The sequence below is a fragment of the Octopus sinensis genome, linkage group LG9 (genome assembly GCF_006345805.1).
Source record: "Octopus sinensis linkage group LG9, ASM634580v1, whole genome shotgun sequence".
Taxonomy (NCBI): Eukaryota; Metazoa; Mollusca; class Cephalopoda; order Octopoda; family Octopodidae; genus Octopus; species Octopus sinensis.
In genome coordinates this window covers 90,753,078-90,776,667 of record NC_043005.1, presented here as the reverse complement: position 1 = coordinate 90,776,667, position 23,590 = coordinate 90,753,078, and the positions used below count along the sequence as shown (strand labels likewise).

General features: G+C 38.1%; 1 protein-coding gene across 1 annotated transcript; it reads right to left on the bottom strand.

Annotated features, from left to right (window-relative positions):
* Nucleotides 1-1,097: 1,097 nt before the first annotated feature.
* Nucleotides 1,098-19,856, bottom strand: LOC115215725. The gene is made up of 4 exons (XM_029785018.2): nt 19,613-19,856; nt 12,243-12,366; nt 5,903-6,140; nt 1,098-1,287 (listed from the first exon to the last, which is right to left on the bottom strand). Exons 2-4 carry the CDS (start codon nt 12,281-12,283, stop codon nt 1,180-1,182), a joined length of 387 nt encoding a protein of 128 aa, XP_029640878.1. The 5' UTR covers nt 12,284-12,366; nt 19,613-19,856; the 3' UTR covers nt 1,098-1,179.
* Between the last annotated feature and the right edge of the window lie 3,734 nt (nt 19,857-23,590).

The window sequence follows — 23,590 nt, the reverse complement described above, 5'->3', positions numbered from 1 at the left end:
TCTTTTTATGTAATGCTGTATAAAGAAAGTACGATATCCCCATTTATCATTACAACCCATCTGTTGGGGTTTGCCTGATTCATTCCGTGTATACTGGCTTTTGAGTAATTTCAGTAGAAGTTGAAACACGAAACATTGAAAAGTGAAATAAAATACCTAAATACAGATCCTCCACTGAAAATTATAACTATAATTAGAGTTATAGCAAAAACATTTCTTTCAGATTTAATTCAAACTAAATGCAAAACCGAAAGTTATCGCAATTTTTGTCTCAGCTGAAAAGCTGTCCAACTCTGGGGATTGTCTCTCATTAAAATCAATAAATAAACAACCACGTTCCTTCTTTTAAAATTGCCATTTAATTTGTTGTTCGGATTGAAACGAAAATTTCTCCATTATGTCTCTGGCTTCGTTTAGAACTTCACTTTCATATGTATTTACCACATGCATTAATTCATTAAATTAAAACTTTCAATTAGAACTAAATCTTTTACGTTGTTTTATGATCGATGTTTTCAATGTCCTGAATTTCTTGAAAATATCATCTGTTTTAAGTTTCACTTTATATCGCTAAAAATAATCAATAAGATTATTTATTCCATACATAAATGATGTTTTATTCTCTTAAGCTTTATATTAAGAATACATTATTTTTCAACATTCGTTAATGATGTTTAAACAGAATGCTTGTAAGATGGTATATCAATTTATTTTATGGAAATTTATGTTGTTACATAAAGTTACGAATGCATTATAATTACCAAACAATATTCTTGACGCATTTACATTTTTTAAATGTATTTCTTATTTTCTTGCAGGGAATGCATTATAACAATATTGTATATTGTTAGAAACTGCTTTTATACAAGTCGGAACATTCTGTCAGAAAATAAGCAGAAAGTAAGCGTGGTCGTTAAACAGGGTGAAAGCCAACTTTCAAATCCATTTCTTTTTTCCGGTTGTCATTGTCTTTCAATACCGGATTTAAAATATTACTTCTTCTCGCCGAAGATGTTAAATATGAAATTGAACCAAATAAATAGCAATATTAGTTGTTAATGTCGACAGGCAAATGAAAAACAAATCAACTGAAATAATCACTGTTATAAGTTACTTCATATTTTCAAAGTGTTTACTAACGTAAGTTCTGGACAGAATAGTTTATATTCTTTTAGTATTTTAATACTTGAGTGCAGATTTTACTGTATAAATATGGTGTAAAACTCCGTCTTTAGTTCGGTACGACTTCTGGACAACAGGATCTGCAGGGGCTGGAGCTCTTTTTATCTATGGAAAAATAGAGAGTAAATGCGTTTTATTTGAAATCATTTATATAATACACAAACAAGATTCAGAGTAAATAGATTCCCATTAATGAAAAACTTTTATACATATTTAATCATACATATGTTTGCATAGGCAAACAAACACACATACATGTATGTATGTATGTATGTATGTATGTATGCATGTATGTATATATGTATGCGTATATGTATGCATACATACATACAGACATACATATATAAATTCACTATCATGAATGTTTGAATTTTCACTCATAACTCCTTATTGTAAGCGATTCCTCTAGCTTCTAGTACCAGAGAATGAACGTAAGCTTAGAGGAATTGATAATTTTATGTTTTTAAGGCGTTTGATACAGTTCTATAAACGTTGTCCGTGATGCTTACTGCCACCAGTATTTGTATTTAATTCACCACAAAACGCAGATTTAGAAGGGTTTCCACTCAACGAATTTTTGTTAAGTGAAGAATTTCTGCATCAAAAGCTTATCTCGTCCTTGGATACCGAGGACAACGATCATGTGTTTGATAAATGCGATTTGATGATATAATACATTCATTTCGCCAGAGTACAATTAATAGCTCGCCGTGACATCTATATCTCATGCATTAGATGAACCTTTGACGACGCTACACTCCGGTCTGTAACTTAACAAAATTAGCAGTAACAGTATCTATTCTGTTAACTAGCTCAATTCGGTTTCGTGTCTGTCTTCACCTATGGTCATAAATGTTGGGTAATGACCGAAAGAGTACGGTCGCGAATACAAATCTCCGGAATGGGGTTCTTCCCATTCAGCACAGAGAGTCATGTGAAAGCTGAAGTTCAAGGGGTGACAACCTCGAGTTAAAAAGAATCACCTCGGCTACAACGAACACAAAGATAGAATTATTTCACCTATAGCCAAATAAACTGGCTTTCAGTTTAATATTTTCGGCAGTAAATCTCTGTAACGTCTTTATGTAAATAAATGTGATTCATTGCAAACTTTGTATGACGACTTTGTCTTTATTTGAGAACAACTGGTAGCTTGAACAAATATCCATCACTCATTTAACCGGTCTCCACAATCCAACCGGAGAAATTTTAGTGCTCATTCGTTTCATCAGAAACTTTTTCAACCTTTTCCCTTTTGCTTGTTTTTATCTAAACCATCCTTCAAAAACAAAAAAACAAACACACACACACACACACACACACACACACACACACACACACACACACACACACATTCTGTATATTTGACTAGTGAGACAACTGACAAAACTAAAAACAATCCTGTAGAAACGAAAATACCGGAAAAACGTAAAAACGTAAAAAGCATGCCATAACCACGGCAAAAGAAATTTCGATCTCTCACTTACGGAGAAACACTCAAAATGAGAGTGAAGAGAAAAACACAAATATTCCATTTGTACTACCCGATAATCCTAGAAACATCTTACATTTTACCAAAAAGTACCTTCCATTTCTACAGCAATCATCAAGCCTGGGAAAAATGAGAGTTACAAATTAACAACAGCTGAAGACATTAAAGAAATCTTAAAAGACTCTTTACGAAGATAAAATTCACATCAGAAGAGAAAATGCAGGAAACAAAGCGCGAACACCTTCGTCGTGGGACATGTGAATTAATTGAATTTTAGCAAAACTAAAAATTTCAAGAACGGGAAAGAATTGAAAGTTAATGGTAAAAATGAATTGAAAAAAAAAAAAAAACTTCATATTTACTGCATTATCTGTCTACGATGCATTGAGAATTATATCGGCCAAACAGGATCAAAACTAATAGATAGGGTTAGAAAACATAAGCAACAAATCGAAATATTCCACGAAGTGGACATCTAGACAGTTAAGCAAATGGATAGTTCAAAATACAGCTTTAACTAAAATAGCAGAATATACAGATAACAAATTAAAAGCAGGCCCTTTATCAGTAACAGACAAAAGATAACCAATCCATCAGAAAACAAAATACTCACTGACGAGGCAGAAAAATGAAAGCAAATCCTTACCCAAACCCGTAAGGAAATACAAGATGTGATCAGAGGGATACCAACGAATATAAAGACACCATCAAACCTATTTTTAACAGTTCTTACCTGAAGATCGCAATGATTTGAAACTCGAATCGCAAGATAACATTCAGTTCATTCCTTATATTCTACACAACATATTGAGTGCCCTTCTCTTATTCATTCAATCCAGCTCAACGTTCGAGTGTGTGTGTGTGTGTGTGTGTGTGTGTGTGTGTGTGTGTGTGTGTGTGTGTGTGTGTGTGTGTGTTTATATCGAACAAGAACAAAATGCACTCCATGCATATTATAGACTATAATTATTAGATATACTCGGACAATGTCCTCTATGTAATTACTACAAATATATTTAAGAAGTCACAAGTATTGTTGCAGTAAAGAAAACTAAAGGAATGAAAGAGAAGAACTTTAGCAAGTTCTTGACGTTTTGTTAATGGAATTACCTATACTATGTGTTAGTAGCAGTGCCTGATCTAACATTAGAAATTCAGGACTGGGCTTCGAAATACCATACAGAACTGGACTATCTTTTAAAATATTATTGTTAATAATTACAGTTATATTGTTTCAACATCCTAACACTGTTTGGATATAACTCTGGACGCTCCGCAGATAATCAATTACTTATTGAAGGAATAATTACTATAACTAGCAGTATCGCCCGGCGTTGCTCGGGTTTGTTTCGACCCTTTAGAATTGGAACTTTTGAATAGTAAAAATTTTGCATTATGTAGCTTGTTATTCTCTTTAAGTGAACATGTTTCTGGTTGAAATACACCGAAAAATGGCGATACAGCAGTAAAAAAATCGTAAAAAATAGGGATTTTCATAGAAAAAAAGCACCTTTTTGATGTAAATAATTTTTGGTGTTAACCTGCTCTGATTTGAATTTTGTCTTCTACGGAAGGAAGAACAAGCCTTCTATCATACTCTCAATTTTGGTCAACTTGTACCGCAGAGTCTCGGAGGAAATAGTGTTAGTTGAAGGCTACCAAACTTGCCATACACAGACAACTTCAGCTTTATATATATAGATTACTAAAATGCGATTATAATAGTGAAAGTCTGCATTGACGTGATGTATCAAGGTATGAGGGGCGTTCAATAAGTAATGCCCCTGACCCACTTCCCATAGCAGTAGAGCAACGAAACTTGGCACAGTTATCAGTCTTTTTCTACATAGAAACCACCCAGAGTTACGCATTTCTCCCATCGTTTGATGCAGCTCTGGAGACCGTTTTTGTAGAAGACCCCAGCTTGGTCCTCCAACCACGACGTGGCTTCAGAAATCAAGGCTGCATCATCTGGGAAACGCTTTCCTTTCAAAAACAACTTCATGGCTGGGAAGAGGTGAAAATCCGAGGGTGCAAGGTCAAGAGAGTAGGGGCATGGGGGAGGAGTTCATAGCCGCATGCCTGTGCTTCTGATCTGGCGACCATCGAGTTGTGGACCGGAGCGTTGTCCTGCAGGAGGAGGATGCCTTTGCTGATCTTGCCCCGCCTCTTGATTTTGATAGCTTCTCTTAATTTCATCAAAAGTGAAGCATAATAGGCTCCTGTAATTGTGGTACCCTTTGCCAGGAAATCTGTCATCACTACTCCGTCCTGGTCCCAGAAGACTATGAGCATGACCTTGCTAGCGGAGGGCTGCACCCTTGCCTTCTTTGGAGGAGGTGAGTCACGGTGCTTCCACTGCATTGACTGGGCTTTTGTCTCTGGATCATAGTGATGGACCCAGGTTTCATCCTGTGTAATCAGTCTTTTGAAAAATTTTGATTCATCTTCTTGGCACATCTCCAAATTCATCCTCAAGCACTCGACGCGTTCTTGCTTCCGGAAAGATGTGAGCAACCTGGGAATCCATCTGGCAGACACCTTTTGCATATGCAAATGGTCATGAATGATTGGTTTCCACAGACCCGGTACTAATCTTGACCTTATGGGCTATTTGGCGAATAGTTATGCGTCGATCTTCCAAAATGGCAGCCTCAACTTGATGGACAGATGCCTCATCAATAGCAGTAGGGGGGCGACCAGATCTGGGAGCTGTTTCCACAGAGTTCCGACCATGTTTGAATTCACAATGCCAGCGTTTTACAAGGTCATATGATGGGGCATCATCACCATAAGTTACTTTCATTTCATCAAAAGTCTCCCGTTGTGTGCGTCCTTTCAAATATAAAAAGCGGATCACTGCCCGACACTCAACAGGCTCCATTTCACACTTGACTCAGTTCAAACACCTGTAAATCAGAAACCACAATTAGTTCAGAGCTGTAATTTACCATTTAATCTATAGAGATATAAATAATTACACATGCAAAATTTCAGCTAGATTAAACAATTGCAAGTGAGTCAGAGGCATTACTTATTGAACGCCCCTCGTATACTCTAAGAAAATGCAAAAATCATGTTCCAATACAGAGTAGTGCCATATAAAAGGGAAAATTTCAATAGAAGATGGAACATTTAGGTATCTTTTTTTGCGAAAATTAAACAAGATTAAAATCAATTTGTGATGAATAAAGTGTTGTAAAAATAAATTATTTAAAATTAACTTACTTCCCAGTCTTCATCGTAAAAACCGAAAGAAGGAGCATGATAATATATCTCAGGGCATCTTAGTGTTGAGTAACTGTCGTAAACAGGGCGTCTTGGCTTTGTCTCATAAGTAGCATCAATTGGTCTGTATGCTCTTTCAAGACGTCTTTTGTATCTGTATATTTCTTTGTTTAAATCAGAAATTTCATCAAATAATTTTGCATTCTTCATTCTGCTTCTATTCAGTGAAGTCTGCATCCTAAATGAAAGAAAAGAGATAATATCTTTTAAAGAGATGGAGTTGGGGAACAACCTACAATGTCTTTCATTCCGATGGTGTGTCGGCTTACATTTTCAGGGACAATGTTAATTGTTGTGTTCGATTTTTCCCTCACTACTTCAGTTTCAAAACTGAGCTACGGCTAAACTGGATGAAAACCTTAGGACGTACTCAAAACATATTTCTTGTATGGATCAAGCATTGCAAGAAGACGAGTGGCTTAGTGGTTAGTGTATTCGACCCATGATTGAAAGGTCGTGAGTTCGATTCTCCGCGGTGCGTTGTGTCTTTGCGCAAGACACTTTATTTCGCGTTGCTCCACTCCACTCAACTGGCAAAAATGAGTTGTATCTGTATTTCAACGGTCCAGCCTTGACACATTCGGTGTGTCCCATTGAGAACTCTGTTAAGTGCTGAACCACTTGCACGTTAAGTTCACGAGCAGGTTGTTCCGTTAATCGAATCAACTAGAACTCTCAGCATCGTAACCGACGAATCCTCCAGTATGTAGGAAATTAATTCAGGGGTTTAATGAGGAGAAGCTCTTCCCAAGAGTAGAATAAAAGTTCCGTTTCATACATACGATTATGCTTTGTCCACGGTAATGCTTTTTTGTGTATGATATATATAAATGCAAATGTTTCCCTAGATAAAATTGCTCTTCATGTTTGAAGCTCCGACGAAGCTATGGGGTGGTACACAAGCATTCAACAATGAGTGCATTACATCTTATATATTTCTTTATTGGCCACAAGGGGCTAAACACAGAGGGGACAAACAAAGACAGACAAAGGGATTAAGTCGATTACATCGACCCCAGTGCGTAACTGGTACTTTATCGACCCCAAAAGGATGAAAAGCAAAGTCGACCTCGGCGGAATTTGAACTCAGAACGTAGCGGCAGACGAAATACCTATTTCTTTACTACCCACAAGGGGCTAAACACAAAGGGGACAAACAAGGACAGACAAACGGATTATGTCGATTACATCGACCCCAGTGCGTAACTGGTACTTATTTAATCGACCCCCGAAAGGATGAAAGGCAAAGTCGACCCCGGCGGAATTTGAACTCAGAACGTAGCGGCAGCCGAAATACGGCTACGCATTTCGCCCGGCGTGCTAACGTTTCTGCCAGCTCGCCGCCTCGTGCATTACATCTTATAGCAGAAACAGATGTAAGCCAATGAAGTTCATGATATAATTTCTTATTCCTTTGTCATTCTAATTTCTTATTACTGCTCTGTACTCGACTAACGCTTCGTTCTGAAGCATGTGTATAACACCAGGTTATTAGTATCGCCATGCTTAATCGAAATTATAACACTTACACGCGCGCGCACACACACACACACACACACACACACACACACACACACACACACACACACACACACATCTATTCTTTTACTTGCTTTTACTGCTTTGAGGTGTTTAGTCGATGAATCGATGAAATCGACCGCAATACTTATTTTTTAAGTCGTACTTTTTCTATCGGACTCTTCTTGCCAAACCGTTAAGTTATGGGGCGTAAACAAACCAACACTGGCTGTCAAGCTGTGTGAGACAAACACAAAGGCCACACCCGCCCAAAGAACACACATCTGGATAAACTGTAAATATGTTTACATGCGTACGAGTCCTGGTGCTTGTTTTGCAGAGCAAGTCTTGTTTAAACAGATCATCACTTAACACAGCTGGATTAAATGTGTTTATTTAACGTACGCATGTAAAAGTAATTCAAATCTAGCCGCACACTCGCGCTACATCTGTACTACAGTCAAAACGTAGCCGATGAATGTACTACTATAATGTCACAAATTTTGGCACAGTGCCAACAGTTTTGAGGGAAGGAGCAAATCAATTACACAGATCTAGTATTTGACTGGTGCATATTTTATCGATCCTGAAAGGATTGAAAACAAATTTGGCCTCGGTGAAATTTGAACTCAGAACGTAAAGGCCCCCCGAAGAGACGCTGCTAAGCATTTTGTCCAATGTACCAACGGTTCTACAAGTTCACCGTCTTTATGAATATACATTATTTACATTCGACGGATATTTGTCCACACCTTGTTTGTTGTTAGCACAATGTTTCGGCTGATATACCCTCCAGCCTCTTTCATGTGTCTTGGGGAAATTTCGAACCTGGGTTCTCATTCCTAAGGTATTTTTCGATATTATTATTATTATTATTATTATTATTATTGTTCAGGTCACTACTTGGAATTGAACTCGGAATCTTGGGGTTAGTAGCCTGCGCTCTTAACCACTACGCCGTATGCCCGTGGGCATATCCGTCGAATGTAAATAATATAAATAATGTACATAATTCCTCATCTCTTAATGAATGTACTTCTATGAAAATCAATGCCAGCTACACATAGCTTTCTTCCATAGTTGTAAGTTAAGGTTGTTTTCTGTAGAACAACGAAGTAGACACTCCTGATGAACCAGCAATAACCAGCGAAACCAATTAAGTTATGCTTTGGATCGTCCTGTAAAGCTTATTTGGTTTATCACCAGCTCACTTTATGAAGCAAGGTCAATTGCATGCTTATTGAAAGTATACATGTAAACTTATTCACAATCTATCTGCAAACACGTTATCTCCATATTCCGGTGAATTGTTGATTTCTTGAGACTATAACCGCTTCTCATTTGGAGTCGGTTGCAGTTATCGCTAGGTGTTTGTCCACCTTCTCTCGAAACAAAGATAACTTCAGTATTACAATAAATCAAGAATTTACCTCATTTGGTAATTCGTACAACTTTCTTCGTCTTTGTCGTGGCACATTCATTTCACTGACCATTCTGAGTTATTTCTCTCGACTCCTCATTTTCGTTGTACTAACACACATACATACACAAATACATACATATACACACGCACACACATGCATACATACGCACACACATGCATACATACGCACGCACACGCACACATGATAGATCTTTAGCCACTACACACATTTTTTCTCTCCTTGTTTTTTCTGTGTCCCTTTCGTTGATTTTTCATATTTTACCCATATATATATATATATATATATATATATATATATATATATATATATATATATATATATATATGGTAGGTTTCGGAGATATGTTTAACAAAGAGCTCATCTAATAAATTGGCTAAAAAACTGTCAAGCATCCAACTGCATAGCATCTTGGATTGGCGTCTTCCACCATTGTCGTAGGTTGACCAATGCCTTGTTTGTTAATTTTCTAAGCTAGAAATTGTGCGGAAGTCCGTCGAATGTTTATCCAGTGTCGGCTGAAGGTACCGACAAGTCGAGAAGTCACCTGGTGCGTGACATGCCAGGAAGCACGACAGCATGTCTTTATGTTCTTCGAAATACAAAAACAAATTAATTCTTTGACAATTCTGTCAATGGGCACTAATGTCTTAAAAAATAAGTTAGATACAGAAGTTCTGAAGGAACGTTCGTTGATTAAAAGTCTAAAAAAGCTGTTTTGGTAAGGATAATGTATACCGCCAGGCGTGTGTGTTCTTGTGAGTCATATTTAATTTATTAGGTGAAAATTTCATTCAAAAATATGTATTAGAGACAGAGACAGTATTAATAACGAAAGATAATATTTATGCCCACTTAAATATGGATGGTCTGTTAGAACAAACTATACTGCGGTAGATACCACGAGAGAAACTCTGATATTGGCTTTTGGTGCAAAATGCACTCCTGATTATATTGCCAGCAGGGAGATAAATCCCCGTCACCTCCAGCGCCGGAACCACCAGATCATATGACTTCGACCTTCCTTGATCTTGTCAGTGATGGACTATATTTACAGATCGACAGTACCCTACACCCATTCACCTTCCATTCAGTATTTGTCTGCAAATACACCGAGATGCTTGCCGATTGTGTACCCGGTGTTATATTGATGAAACGGTTTGAAGATTTGATGCTGCTCTTGAGCTGTTCTCTTTTTTTATTTCTGAAGTTTTCTCTCCATCACAACATTTAAAAAAAATTATAAGGGAGCCAAAATTTATATTGCCCCTAGCACCATCAACCCTATGCCCTGCACTAACCATTAAGCGAAATAAGCACGTGATTAGGGCATTGAGAAAAGTGGGTCAACACAGAAATACACTGGGTACACAATTGGAAAAATTGCTTGTTGTTAGAATCTACACATTTACAGAGTGTATATTATGTTGGATCACTTTGAAAACTATATTGTTTTAATTAAGGCCACCTTGTGTTTTAGCTTCTACGTACATGACACAATATATACAGTTTCTTCGTGTCTACCAAATACTATTTATAGCAGAATATATATATATATATATATATTAATAAATGAAATAAAACATATGCATATATATAAACATATATGTACGTACCTACCTCTACATGTACATATACACGCATATATGAGTACAGGACACCAAAGGGACGTCGAACACAAAGAGAAACGAAAACATAGACACAAACCAAAGGAACTGGACATTTTTTTAAAAACAACAAAAAATGGAGCACAGGACAATTAACACAACGAAAAAACCCCTTCTTCAGTCGCTAAGGTTTCATCTACTCTACGTTTCGAAGGATAAAAGCGAGACGTATCTTCGACAAGAAACTTTCCTTCCAGCGAAAAGCAAATCAATTAAAATTCTGAGATCTTTTCGCAGAGGGGTAAAAAATGGTAAAAAAAAACAGGACAGTAACGACAGTACAAAAAATATAAACAGTAAAAAAAATAAACAGTAAAAAAATATAAACAGTAAAAAAATATAACAGTAAAAGACAGGACAGGGAAAAACAAGATAAGAAGGGCTGTTGGCGCCGAACGAAAAAAGTATTGCAAACGCAGAATTTTTTGTGAACGACAGGAGAGCAGGAAGAATGTTGTCCAGTTACCTTGAAAGCCAGGCCAAAAAAGACAGTCAGGGCGGAAGTATCGTCGCGGGTGGACGACGGGAAGGGGGGAGGAGGAGCAAGAGGAAGAGAGAGAAGAAGAGGAATGGCTGCGAGGAGACCATGAAGAATGGTGAGGGGGAGAGAGAGAGTGAAGAATGAGAGAGAGAGGAAGAGACGAGTTAAGTGGGGGAAAAAGAAAATCAAAGAATAGGGATGGGACAGAAAGGTGAAGAGTGCGCGTGAGAGTTAATATCAAGACAAAAACTTGATATACAGAACAATCTTACTTAAGAGGGTGCGTGCGTTTAGTCATATAATATATTAATAAATGAAATAAAACATATGCATATATATAAACATATATGTACGTACCTACCTCTACATGTACATATACACGCATATATGAGTACAGGACACCAAAGGGACGTCGAACACAAAGAGAAACGAATATATAGTTAATCTAAACATGAACAAAGAGAAAACACAACACGCGCGGACGTGGAACAAGTATAGTGTTATTGGACGCTCAAGAAAGGAAAGAAAGAAGGATTTAACGTTTCGAGCAGAGCTCTTCGTCAGAAATATAGAAAAAAGTAAAGTCCAAGGAAGGGAAGACGGAGAAAGAAAATCGCCAACGATACGCACGCGGTCACCCTCACAGACTATGTAACATATTTAACGTCTCCTGGAAAACCAAACCAATTTTCAAAGGTGGGCGTATTATGAATGATAGACGGTCAGATCGAAGACAGATTTGGTATTGATCTATACAACAACAACAATAGCAATACGTTTTCATTGGTGACAGAACTACATCTGGAAGAGAAATGTTGTTACGGCAACTGACATAAAATAGAAAATAGAACGTTTATTGTCAAGGGCAACGAACGAATTTTCACCGCCAAAAGAAATATTGGGGCATTTTGGGCCTCTATGGGTCTTAATCCAGCCCTGGCTGCTTTGTATGTATTTCACTCACAAGATAACGCTCAATCTAAGACCATGTTAGATACTTACATACTCAATGTACCACGCAGTTGGGTTCTTGCTATAGCAATACTCATTATCTGGAAATACGTCAATTTACCAGATGAATCGCTTGTTGAAACACTCCATTATATTGCTGACGTTTCTCTAGTGAATAAAGATTATCAAGTAAAGAAACTATCAAAAAACGCGTTACTTACATTTCTTTGTCGTCGTTGAGTGATTTAAGATGCCAACTCATGGTTAGTCCTAGTTAAGCTACGGGTTTACTTTATTCTTCGCCGCAAAAATTTCCACTGACCACAGTCTTGATGGATCCTCTCACTGAAGAAAAAAAAAACGATATTTTTTGCATTATATATTTTCTTAGGTTTTTGTTGCAATATTTATGTTTCAGCATGTATGTGCGTATATGCGCTCTTGCTCGAGTCTTTCTGAATATGCGTCTGAGAGTGTATACGCATGTCTGAGTATTCTAGAATCTTAATTATTTCAAACAAAGATATATTTCTTCAACTGTTTTAGCAATTTCTACCCAAAAAATCCAGAGAAAGGCCACAAGATTGATTGTCATGAAGTCGATCACCAGCATACTCCAATCTCTCTCTCTCTCTCTCTCTCTCTCTCTCTCTCTCTCTCTCTCACACACACACACACACACACACACACACACACACACACACACACACATATATATACACACACACATAATGTAGGTAGGCAAAAAATCCAAGCTGTGTCCTCTTGAAGGAGTGTATATTATTTGATTCTCTGAGCGAAGAATTTCTAATTAGAAATTGTACATGTTCATCCAACATGTACAATTTTGTGATTCCTATTATTAAATGAAACATGTGTAATGGTTAATAAATAATACCAAAGACATTTTCCATATTCCTGTTTTGTAATATATATATATGTGTGTATGTGTGTGTGTGTGTGTGTGTGTGTGTGTGTGTGTGTGTGTGTGTGTGTGTGTGTGTGTGTGTGTGTGTGTGTGTGTGTGTGTGTGTGTGTGTAATCGCAAAGATTTATTGCAACGGCTTGTTGTAGGATGTGAAAGATGAAAGAACAGTGACTGAAGTTGTAAAAAGATATTTATTTACCGTTACTTTGTACATATCCAAAACTACGTCGGGTTGGTATGTATAACTAGTAAATGGGAAAGCATGCGAGGTAAAAAGCGTTAATTTCAGTCGGTATGTGTGTACACGATCTCATAGTAGTATATATAGCGAGATATGGTAATGTTACAGAGAAAAGAAAGTGAGTTAGTGAAAGTGGGAGTGGTAGGACGAAACAACTGCTTCGTTGGTGAGTTTTCATAGTTGTTCCTTTGTACTTTTTCCTTTAGAGACAGTGTTTCGTTCAGCCGGTCAGCCAGACTCAGTTCTCACTAACTGACTTTGGCTTACGGAGTTCTTGTTTTTATAACTATCCGAAATCAGCCATTGGCGATATACTCCACGGGATAGCCGAACAAGATGTAGCACTGGAATTGGAGTTAGCATCAGCCAGTTGGACTGCTGATGGGCTTGCGTCCCCCAGAATACGGATGTCCAACGCAACTGGGACGACATCAGATGCAAGTCCACCCACGAGCGGCTAAGAGACATCACTAGACCAACACTGCCTTGGCTGCCTCCGTTCCGCCTCGTAGCCAAATATCAACACGTGGCTCAATTCGTTGCCCTCCTCATCTACCAGTACCTTTCTAGATGATGAGTGCACCTGTAACGGAGTGGCCCAACACCTCGATTTCTGTATGAGTGGGTTGCACAAATGTTACTGCGGAGCAGTAATAGACGATTTTGGCCTGCATCCTTTAATCTGCAACCTTAGCGCTGGTCGATTCCCCCGACACGCCGCTCAGAAGGGCTTTGATGCGGCTGACTTTCCGTTTCAACTTGAGCCAGTAGGTCTTGACCACGGCGACGGTAAGCGTCCCGAGAGAATAACATTCTTCTGATTCGAGGGAAGCAGATCTCTAGTCTGGGATGCGACGTGCAGCGACAGATTCTCCGGATCCGATCTTGTAGCATCGACCGCAAACCCGGATCCGTAACGCAAGACCACAAGCCCGTAACGCAAAACAGCAAGCCCGTAACGCGGAGGAGAGAAAAATCAATAAATACAGGGGCCTAGCCTGGCCGGCCGCTATCAGTTTGTGCCGGTCACCGTCGTGACCCCAGGTGTTCTATAACTCCATACTACCGATTTCTTTCACTAAAAAGGGATAACGGCGGCCCGTCGAAGGAATGAGCCCTGCGAGGGGGAGTGGCTACTATAGCGTGTGTCGCTGGCCATTATCCGCGACAGCGCCATAGCAGTCATTACCGCGGGGCGCAGCGGAGCACACCATTTGTTGTGGAGTATGTGGTCCATCGTCCACTCCATCTTTCGCTACTTTGCTCCGCCTTCTCCCATTATTATATATCTCCTTTCCTGCTTCTTTCTATTTAAATGTTTGCATCTGATAATCTGTTAAACGTAAATAATTTTGTCATGTCTATGTATTTCTATAAATCTCAGTTTATCTATCTATCTATCTATCTATCTATCTATCTATCTATCTATCTATCTATCTATCTATCTATCTATCTATCTATATTATGCATTCGTCTGCATTAGCTACCTTCCTCTTTACTCTCTTTACACCCTCAACACACCAAATTCTTTGCAGTAAATCTTAAAAACATGTAAGATGAGTAGATAAATAAATGTTCCAACGTCGCAGATGTATCTAGTCGTTAACTGATATCCATCTGCCAACGCTAAACTGACTGAAGTTAAGGTAGTTTTAGATTTCTTAACCGCCTCACCGTCAGCTATATATATATATATATATGAGAGTGTTGAGTGCTCAGGCGTGACATCTGTTAGTAAAGGAAGCAGCTGGTGGTAAGGATAAGACAGATGAATAGAGAGGCGGGCAATACACAAGCCCACTATGTTGCTGAAGTTATCAATTAAAAAACTATTTTAAGATTCTGTTATTACACGCGCTGAATCTATAAAGTATATAGCGTGTCTTAAAAAAAAAAACGAAAACCCTAAATTATTTATGTTTGTCTTCTTCTTCTTCTTCTTCTTCTTCTTCTTCTTCTTCTTCTTCTTCTTCTTCTTTTTCTTCTTCTTTGTTCATTTACCTATCTGTCATAGATGGATGGGTGAGATCAATACGTCAATAGACCACGAGATTATGCATATAATATCGATTTCCCAAAGTCAGTAATTGGGGAGAAGTAAACAGCCGAACGGATCGACCGACCAATAATCTTTTGGTACTTAATAAATCCAACTCTCATGAATAAAAGACAAAGTCGGGCCAGGGCAGCTTTATATCTAACTTTCCTGAATCTAACGCTGGACCAAATCTATTATTCCATCACCCTTAAAAAAAAATTTAAAAACCTTGGCGTTGTAAGAAGTTTGCTTCCCATCTACATGGTTCCGGGTTCAGTCCCACTCCATGGCATCTTGGGAAAGTGTCTTCTACTATAGCCTCGGGCTATAGGACCAAAGCCTTGTGAGTAAATTTGGTAGTGGACGGAAACTGAAAGAAGCCCGTCATATATATATATATATATATGTGTGTGTGTGTGTGTGTTTGTCCTCTCACCATCGCTTGACAATCGATGCTGGTGTGCTTATGTCCCTGTAACTTAGCGGTTCGGCAAAAGACTGATAGAATAAGTACTAGGCTTACAAAGAATAAGTCCTGGGGTCGATTTGTTCGACTAAAACCCTTTAAGGCAGTGCTCCAGAATGGCCGAAGTCAAACGAAAGAGACAAATAATAAAAGAAAATAAAAGAATACGCCTTTCTAATATAAGCACAAGGCCTGGGAGTTTGGAGATGGGGGCTAATCGATTACATCAACCCAGTGCGTAACTGGTACTTATTTCATCCGCCAAAACAGGAGTTCTCAACCATTTTTCATCTATGGACTCCTTTGATTACTATCTTACTCTGGGGGTCTTATTCTGGACCCCCATAGCCATCCGATATTTAAAATTTAGTTTTCTGGAAACTTCTTCCAAAATTCCTATTTTGTTTTTCACACCTAAACTTGTGTAGGTTGAACTATGTAAAATGTTTATGAAAGAAACCTGTTTCTTACAATACATACCAATACATACATCTAATGTACCATTTTTTTCAGGGCCCTTAAAATACTATGGTGGATCCCCAATTTACTATTTTGTTACGTGGACCCCCCCCCCCCGGCCAATCTTATATGGACCCAGGGCCGGATTAGGACCCATAGAGGCCCTAAGCATTTAATAGATTTTGATGCCCCCGTATATATGGAATTCAAAATATAAACAACGATAAACCATAAAATAAATTTATATTTTCCAAAATGAAACAGAATTAACAGTAAGATGGAAAATAATGTTTAATTTTGTATAATTCCACTTTATTTATATTTGAAAAGTTTGCTCCTATCTTTTTTTAATAGCAAAGTCTTTGGTCAGATCCTCTATATTACACCATGAACACTTTGAAATTATATTTCTGATCATGAATATTATTTTAGCAAGTTTAAAGTGATTTCTTTTGTGCCGTAAGCCATTTACCAATTCTGTGGTGCCCCCACCACCTTCTTTGATGCCCTAAGCTCATGCTTATTTTGCTTAATGGTTAATCTAGCACTGGATGGACCGGAGCCACATGGACCCGGTTGAGAACCATTGCTCTAAAAGGACGAAAGGCAAAGTCGATCATAAACACACAATAGCCAGTTGCTGCTCCAAATGGATTTCCATACACTTTTCCAGGGCTCAATGTAAATGAATATTTCTGGTGATGTCAAAGTAGAAATATATAAGAATCGTCCGCCCAGATTTTAGCAGGGCGACTATTCTACGAGTATGGAATATCCTGGGAAGATCAATCTTTTTCAGGTGACAGCACTTGGGATGATAATTTTTTTTTGATTTGGTGTCAGGGTTAAGATCAGACTACTACTACTACTACTACTACTACTACTACTACTACTACTACTACTATCATCTCCACCACCACCACCACCAACAACAACAACAACAACAGCCGTTCAGGAATTTGCACCTGGAGATTTCCATTTCTAGCGACTTCGAGGGTCACTTCCCAGTAGTGTCGGGCGTCAACGAAGAGCCCTCAACTACAACAAGACGACCAAAGTTTTTTTTTCCAAGGTCTGAGGTCTCCCGCCCCTAAGCCCTAGACCATCACCTAATCACCCTTACCCGTCTTGTTGCTAAACAACCACCACCAACACCATTACCGCCACCACCACCATCGCCACCACCACCACCACCACCACCACCACCAGATTTCCAGACATATGACATAAAATAAGAACAATAATACAATAAACCTGAAGTGAAGAACGAGTACATAGTGCATGTGTTTATTTAGCCAAAAAAAAAAAGATAATGACTATCCTGAAATAATTGTTTCAATACACGATTTCACATCAGGAATCTTTGCAAAACAAATTCATAAATGAATGAAATTTTGTTATCCTTATACAAAGTATGCTCGCTGTGTGCTGGGATGACAATTCTTTGGGTGAAGCAGACTGGGGAGATTTTTCGGATTTTGACGATATCAAACATTTCTTCACCCGCAACGATTTGTCATACAGAGAGCCCCTATAAGGTTGCTTAGCCTACTAGAAATGACAGCACAATCTCTCTCTCTCAAGTGATTCTCTATCGAGAATAGGATACACTGAACTGTATATTCTTCGATATCAAAAGAAGTCTGGGAATGGGATATTCGTCGATGCTGGAATGATTTTGATCATAGGTCTGCTTCATAAGGGTTAACCAGAGATTAACAACAGCAGAGCCAATGATATGAGCCAACAAGAGGGTTTTTATGTGGGCGTTTGATTTGCTAGAAATAGCAGCCAAACCTTCATCAAATCTTACTGCCGTCTTCAAAAACAATAAGCGTATTAAATATTATAGTCTGAAAAATAAAGCAAAAGTCACAAAAATCACAACTAGAGCGCTTTTAATCATAAGTCTGCTCAATTTGGTGGTGGTGGTGGTGGTGGTGGAGGGGGGTTGAGGGGAGGTTTGGTAAACAACAATATTAGCATAAACAAAGAAGGAAAACTCCAGGTGGTCGCTCAATCAATTAGAAATAGTAGCTAAATCTCATGCAAAATTCACTTTCCTGTCTTAAAACACGAGATGATGAAGATATAAAAGAAAATTGTTAGACACGGTTAGAAGGGCTTTGACCGATAGATCTGTTCGATCTGGACTGACTAGGGATAATACAACAATATCAAGGTAAGCAAACATCGATCTGCTTGAATAGGACTGAACAACAACATCAGTATCTGTTTCTTTACTACCCAAAAGGGGCTAAACATAGAGGAGACAAACAAGGACAGGCAAACGGATTAAGTCGATTACATCGATCCTAGTGCGTAACTGGTATTTAATTTATCGACCCCGAAAGGATGAGAGGCAAAGTCGACCTCGGCGGAATTTGAACTCGGAACGTAACGGCAGACGAAGTACGGCTACGCATTTCGCCCGGCGTGCTAACGATTCTGCCAGCTCGCCGCCTTTAAACAACAACATCAGTATCAACTGCAAAAACAACAGACGGCGGAAAGAAGTGGAGAGAGGCGGGAAAAAAGACTGCCTACTGACTAAGCCACTTGTTTAACCTTCGGCCAGCGCCTCTCGTGCAGATCTATGATCAAAGGCGTTCCAGCCATGTTTATCAGTCTTTGCAAGAGTGTTGGGGGACTAGATTATTTCATGTGTCCTTTTCTTATTCGCCCTGTCTCAAACCGTCCAAACCGCCCTTTGTTCCATAAATCAAATTTCCTGTTTTAAAATACTCTAAGTTACAACCTTCCGTCAAAATGGCGTGTTAATTTATATTCAAAAACCTCAGCTTAATAAGGACAAAGTTATTTTACTAAATTCTTCATTAATTTCAAAACTGATACAAAGGCAGAGTATTTCAATAAAAATATGGTACCAAATGGGTTAATGTTGTAGGGTTTCGTTTTACAGACATTTGACTGCAAAGCAAATCGAATGACCACTTAGAGGCCTCCTTCACGTTTTATTGTTATTTATTTATTTATTTACAGAAGAAGTGATGCCACCAATAATTGTCATCCCAATATTTTACAGGTATTCTATTGAAGTCGGTTGGACTTCGGTGCGGTTTAGAGTTTGCACATTTATTCTATTAAACAAAGTAGATACTGTAAAGACTATTGAACGGTTTGACTTAAATGGAAAGTCTAATTAAATATAATGCTCAAGAGTATTCTAAATTTAACGTTACGTTACCACAAGAATCTCCATAGCCGTAAAGGTATAATGATTTCACTTTTGCAAAAATGAGAAGGACATAAAATTTTTAACGGTCTTGGTGGGATTTGAACCCAGAACGTAATCAAACACCACACGATATACTGCTCGATGGACGGCCCATTATGTAGTAATTTTAAGAAAAAGATTTCCGTCACTAGAAACTATGTATCACTGAGTATGAAAGTCAATGTGTGTGTGTATATGGACGTATAAATAAAAGCATTTACCTTGGTTGAAGAACCTTTTCGAAAAACTTGACCCTGTTTTTTTGACCGACTCTCCGATAATGCGAACGTTTCTAAAGAAGTCGACGTTATGCGAAAATTGCAACCATACGGAGAAGCAGGTGGGAAAGAATGAGCGAAGATGGGAGAATAGAACAAGATAACAGACGGAGTTAGAGAGTGTGAGAAAATAGTGAGAAAGAAAGAAATGAGAAAGGGATATGACGAGTAAGAAAATGATAAGAAAAAGAAAAAGAAAAGAAAAACAAATAAATTAAAAAGAAAGAGAAGAAAAGGAAAAAGTAGACAATGAGGTGAGAAGCTGAAAGAAAGGTGGTTGGTTGGGAGGGTTAAAAACGATTCTGTGGGGTAAGAGTGGGAACGGTAATATTTGACGCTGTATATATTTAGCCATGTAAAATACAGGTATATATGTTTCACTTTCACTATTTCACACCCACTTTTCTTTTCATTCTGTTTCTTCTTCTTCTTCTTCTTCCTTCCCCGTGTCTTCTTACACCATCATATTAATTACTGTGAGTGACATTGATATTGCTGTTTTTTTTCTCCTATTCTACCTTCTACCCTCCAGTTCCTATCTGCAGGAGACGACGCCTAAAATTTTCGATAACCTGACACCCAGCTATATAATTTTCATCGTTCTTAACACAGCAATTCTCTTTCGCCACTGTTCTTTCTACTTATCTATACGTGTGTGTATAGATATGCATCAAATTTGGGAGAAGTTTTGTGTGTGTGTGTGTGTGTGTAAGTGTGTGCGCACGCAATATGTTATATACACAGAATACACAAACTGATTCCTTTTGTATGGTTTTGAACTCCCGCTGAATGTAATTTCGGTCGCTTTTCATTCTATTTATCTTTCTAAAATAGAACCAAGTGATGTAGTGCTCTGTCGATTTTGTTTTGCCGTTACCTGATCCCTTTCACACCACAAATGGTTTCATATTTTCGGTTCTTATCAATGTGGTGCCTCAGTGGGAGAATAAACACCTTACATTTAAGTACGTTTGGTGTGCAGGAGAACTGTTATCTTTTTTCCCTGTTCCGTGATTTCCTCTTCGGAAAGGCATGAATATCACAATATTCTGTTCCCACTTAAAGCTTTCACGTTACATCTCCTTTGTAAGAAACCATTATTAGCCAGAAAGAAACAATTGCGTGCTTGCTCGACCTGCAGCAAATAGCAGCCAAATCTCCCTAAAATCATACTTTATTGTCTAGATACAATGGATATTGTGAACGAGGAACGTTTTCCCTGTAGAAAAAAAAAATTATAACTATGGTTGGAAAGCCTTTGGTCCTACTTAGGACTAAATAATAACAATTACTAGTAGAATTGGAATTTTTGAAAAGTAAAAATTTTGCATCATGTAGCTTGTTATTCTCTTTAAGTGAACATTTTTCTGGTTGAAATACACCAAAAAATGGTGACACGGCAGTCAAAAAATCGTAAAAAATAGGGATTTTCATAGAAAAAAAGCACCTTTTTGATGTAAATAATTTTTGGTGTTAACATGGTCCGATTTGAATTTTTTTCTTCTACGGAAGGAAGAGCAAGCCTTCTTCTATCATACTCTCAATTTTGGTCAACTTGCGCCGCAGGGTCTCGGAGGAGATAGTGTTAATTGAAGGCTACCAAACCTGTCATACACAGACAACTTCAGCTTTATATATAGAGAGATCACTTCGGTCAAAGAGAGTAAAACATCCGTTGGAGATGACAGGCAATACATTGTATTCAATATTTATTTCCACCATATGCACAACGTCTCAAATTTGGGAGAAGGTGTGTGACTGATTGCAACGATCTCACTACATGAAAGATGAAAGTTAAAGATGTCCTCAAGACAAAGAGTCACAACAAAATACCTTACTTCTTTCAGTTCACCGTCAATGACGATTTCATATCACAACATAGAACGGTCGAGTATTGCTATACGATGAAACATGCACCCACAGTAGAAATCGAACTCATTACTACGAAATGAACAAGTAGTTATTTTAATAGTGTAAAAGGTTATTCCTGGCTTTAATATTCATTTATAGCTAGAATGACTCGGACATTTGACAACAAATTCAACTGGTTACGTGTGACAATAGACACACTCTTTCTCCAGACCAATCCATAAAAAATTAAATTTCCAGTAACACGATACGAACCTCAGACCTCTCAATTTGTCCAGGACTTTATTTTTTTCAGAATCCTTGATACTGACGGGTTTAGTGCATATGTCATTAGTGAAATATCATCGGAAAATTAATTTAGCAGTTTCCAAATCGACAATAACAATGCTCAGGAAATAACGCACAGCAGTTCGTTCTTTTCAATCATTACGCACTTAAATCAATTTTAAAACCAGGAACTTCACGTGTGCAAGTATTTCGCCGACTCAATCGTGTGACTTTTTTTTAATGGAGAGTTAGTTCATGTTCGTGAACAACATATTTCCAGCGTTGGTTACATAGACAGTGAGGCTTAAGATCTGTATTGTTCATTATGATGAAATAGTGTTCTGGGTTTGTTTCTTTCGCAATGTGCACTTGATGCTGCTACATGAAACTTGACTGAAGAGATAGCGTGGGAATTGTTTTCCTGGTTTCTCCTCTTGAATCGCTTGTATATTGTTAATATAAGGAAAGGGAATTACATGTGCATGTGTGGAGATTATCTAACTCTGAAGTATTACTGAATTAATAGAACCAAGATTGAACATATCACCAGCGTGATATAGTACAAAAAAAAAAGCAACCTGACGGGAAACTTGTAACTTTGATTGGATGGAGCCCATAGGAAATAAAAAGCTTAATGAACGGTTTCAAGTCTGGAACGAGTGCAAGTTTGTTTTTACAGCCTTGACGGGCATATTACTAGAGTTTTCTTCGCAGATAAATGCCTCCGAGTTAATGACGAAAGGGAATACGATCCTAATATTGAAGGCTTATCGTTTTTTTCTTCTTGTCTACGCACACATACTAGTCAATGTCAAAATACAGTAAGCCCTCGACGTATAGCGAGTGCTACGTTCCAAAACCCCACGCGATAGGTGAAAATCCGAGAAGCAGAAACAGTACCGTTCTGTATATTTTTAGAAAGTGCAGAATGTTTGGTCGACACCGTAGGGCTTGAAATAAATTCACAATTTTACACACAAATGCAAAACAACACCATACCACCCGAGTTTCGTTTTCCATATAGTATTTACGATTCTTTGTTCATTCATCTACAGTACACACGTATTTTCTTTTATTATATTTTGGTTAATGAGTTATACAGTGAAGTGCTGTACTGTGTTTTTATTTCCCGATTTATTAATTTTTAGGCGGGAAAATGCTTATTTCACCACAGAAATAATTAAAATCTGAAAAAATATAAATACCTATCGGCCGCAGAATCCCGCGATATACTGAGGAGTCCGCGATATAAATTTACATATATCAGCCAGAAAAATCCGTGATGTACTGAGGGCGCGATAGGCGAACCGCGATATGATGAATGATTACAGTATATTACTATTCTGCTGTCAACGTTTTATTTTTCAATCTTCGGTTCGGTTTTCGTGCCTGTCCTCACTTATAGCCGTGAATGTTGGATAAAAATCGAAAGAGTACGATCGTAAATACAAACGAGTGAAAGAGAATCTCTAGAGTAATTTTACTTGATAAAGTGCGTAGCTTGGAAATCAGTATCTATCAAGGTTGATCCGCTATTTGTATGCATTGAGAGGTTACTGCTCAGGTACTACCAACATGTGATTAGAATGTCGCAGGAAAGACTCGCAAAACGAATTATTAAAGTCGAACCAACCGGCAGAGGACTCAGGGTAGACCTAGGACAAAATGGTTGGATAATACACATAGCCTAATGGCAATTGCCTCCGATAAGATTCTATGGAGGGGGTTCCTGAAGACAGTATTCCCATAACTCTCCCAGAAAATGAAGGTGAATATTGATGGATG

What these genes read in the sequence shown, in the direction of transcription:
- LOC115215725 (XM_029785018.2), bottom strand. Translation starts at nt 12,283, where the DNA reads ATGAGTTGGCATCTTAAATCACTCAACGACGACAAAGAAAT. An exon ending in CTCAACGACGACAAAGAAAT is followed by an intron (nt 6,141 to 12,242) that starts GTAAGTAACGCG and finishes TCTTTCATTTAG; the next exon opens with GATGCAGACTTCACTGAATA. An exon ending in TTTACGATGAAGACTGGGAA is followed by an intron (nt 1,288 to 5,902) that starts GTAAGTTAATTT and finishes ATTTTTCCATAG; the next exon opens with ATAAAAAGAGCTCCAGCCCC.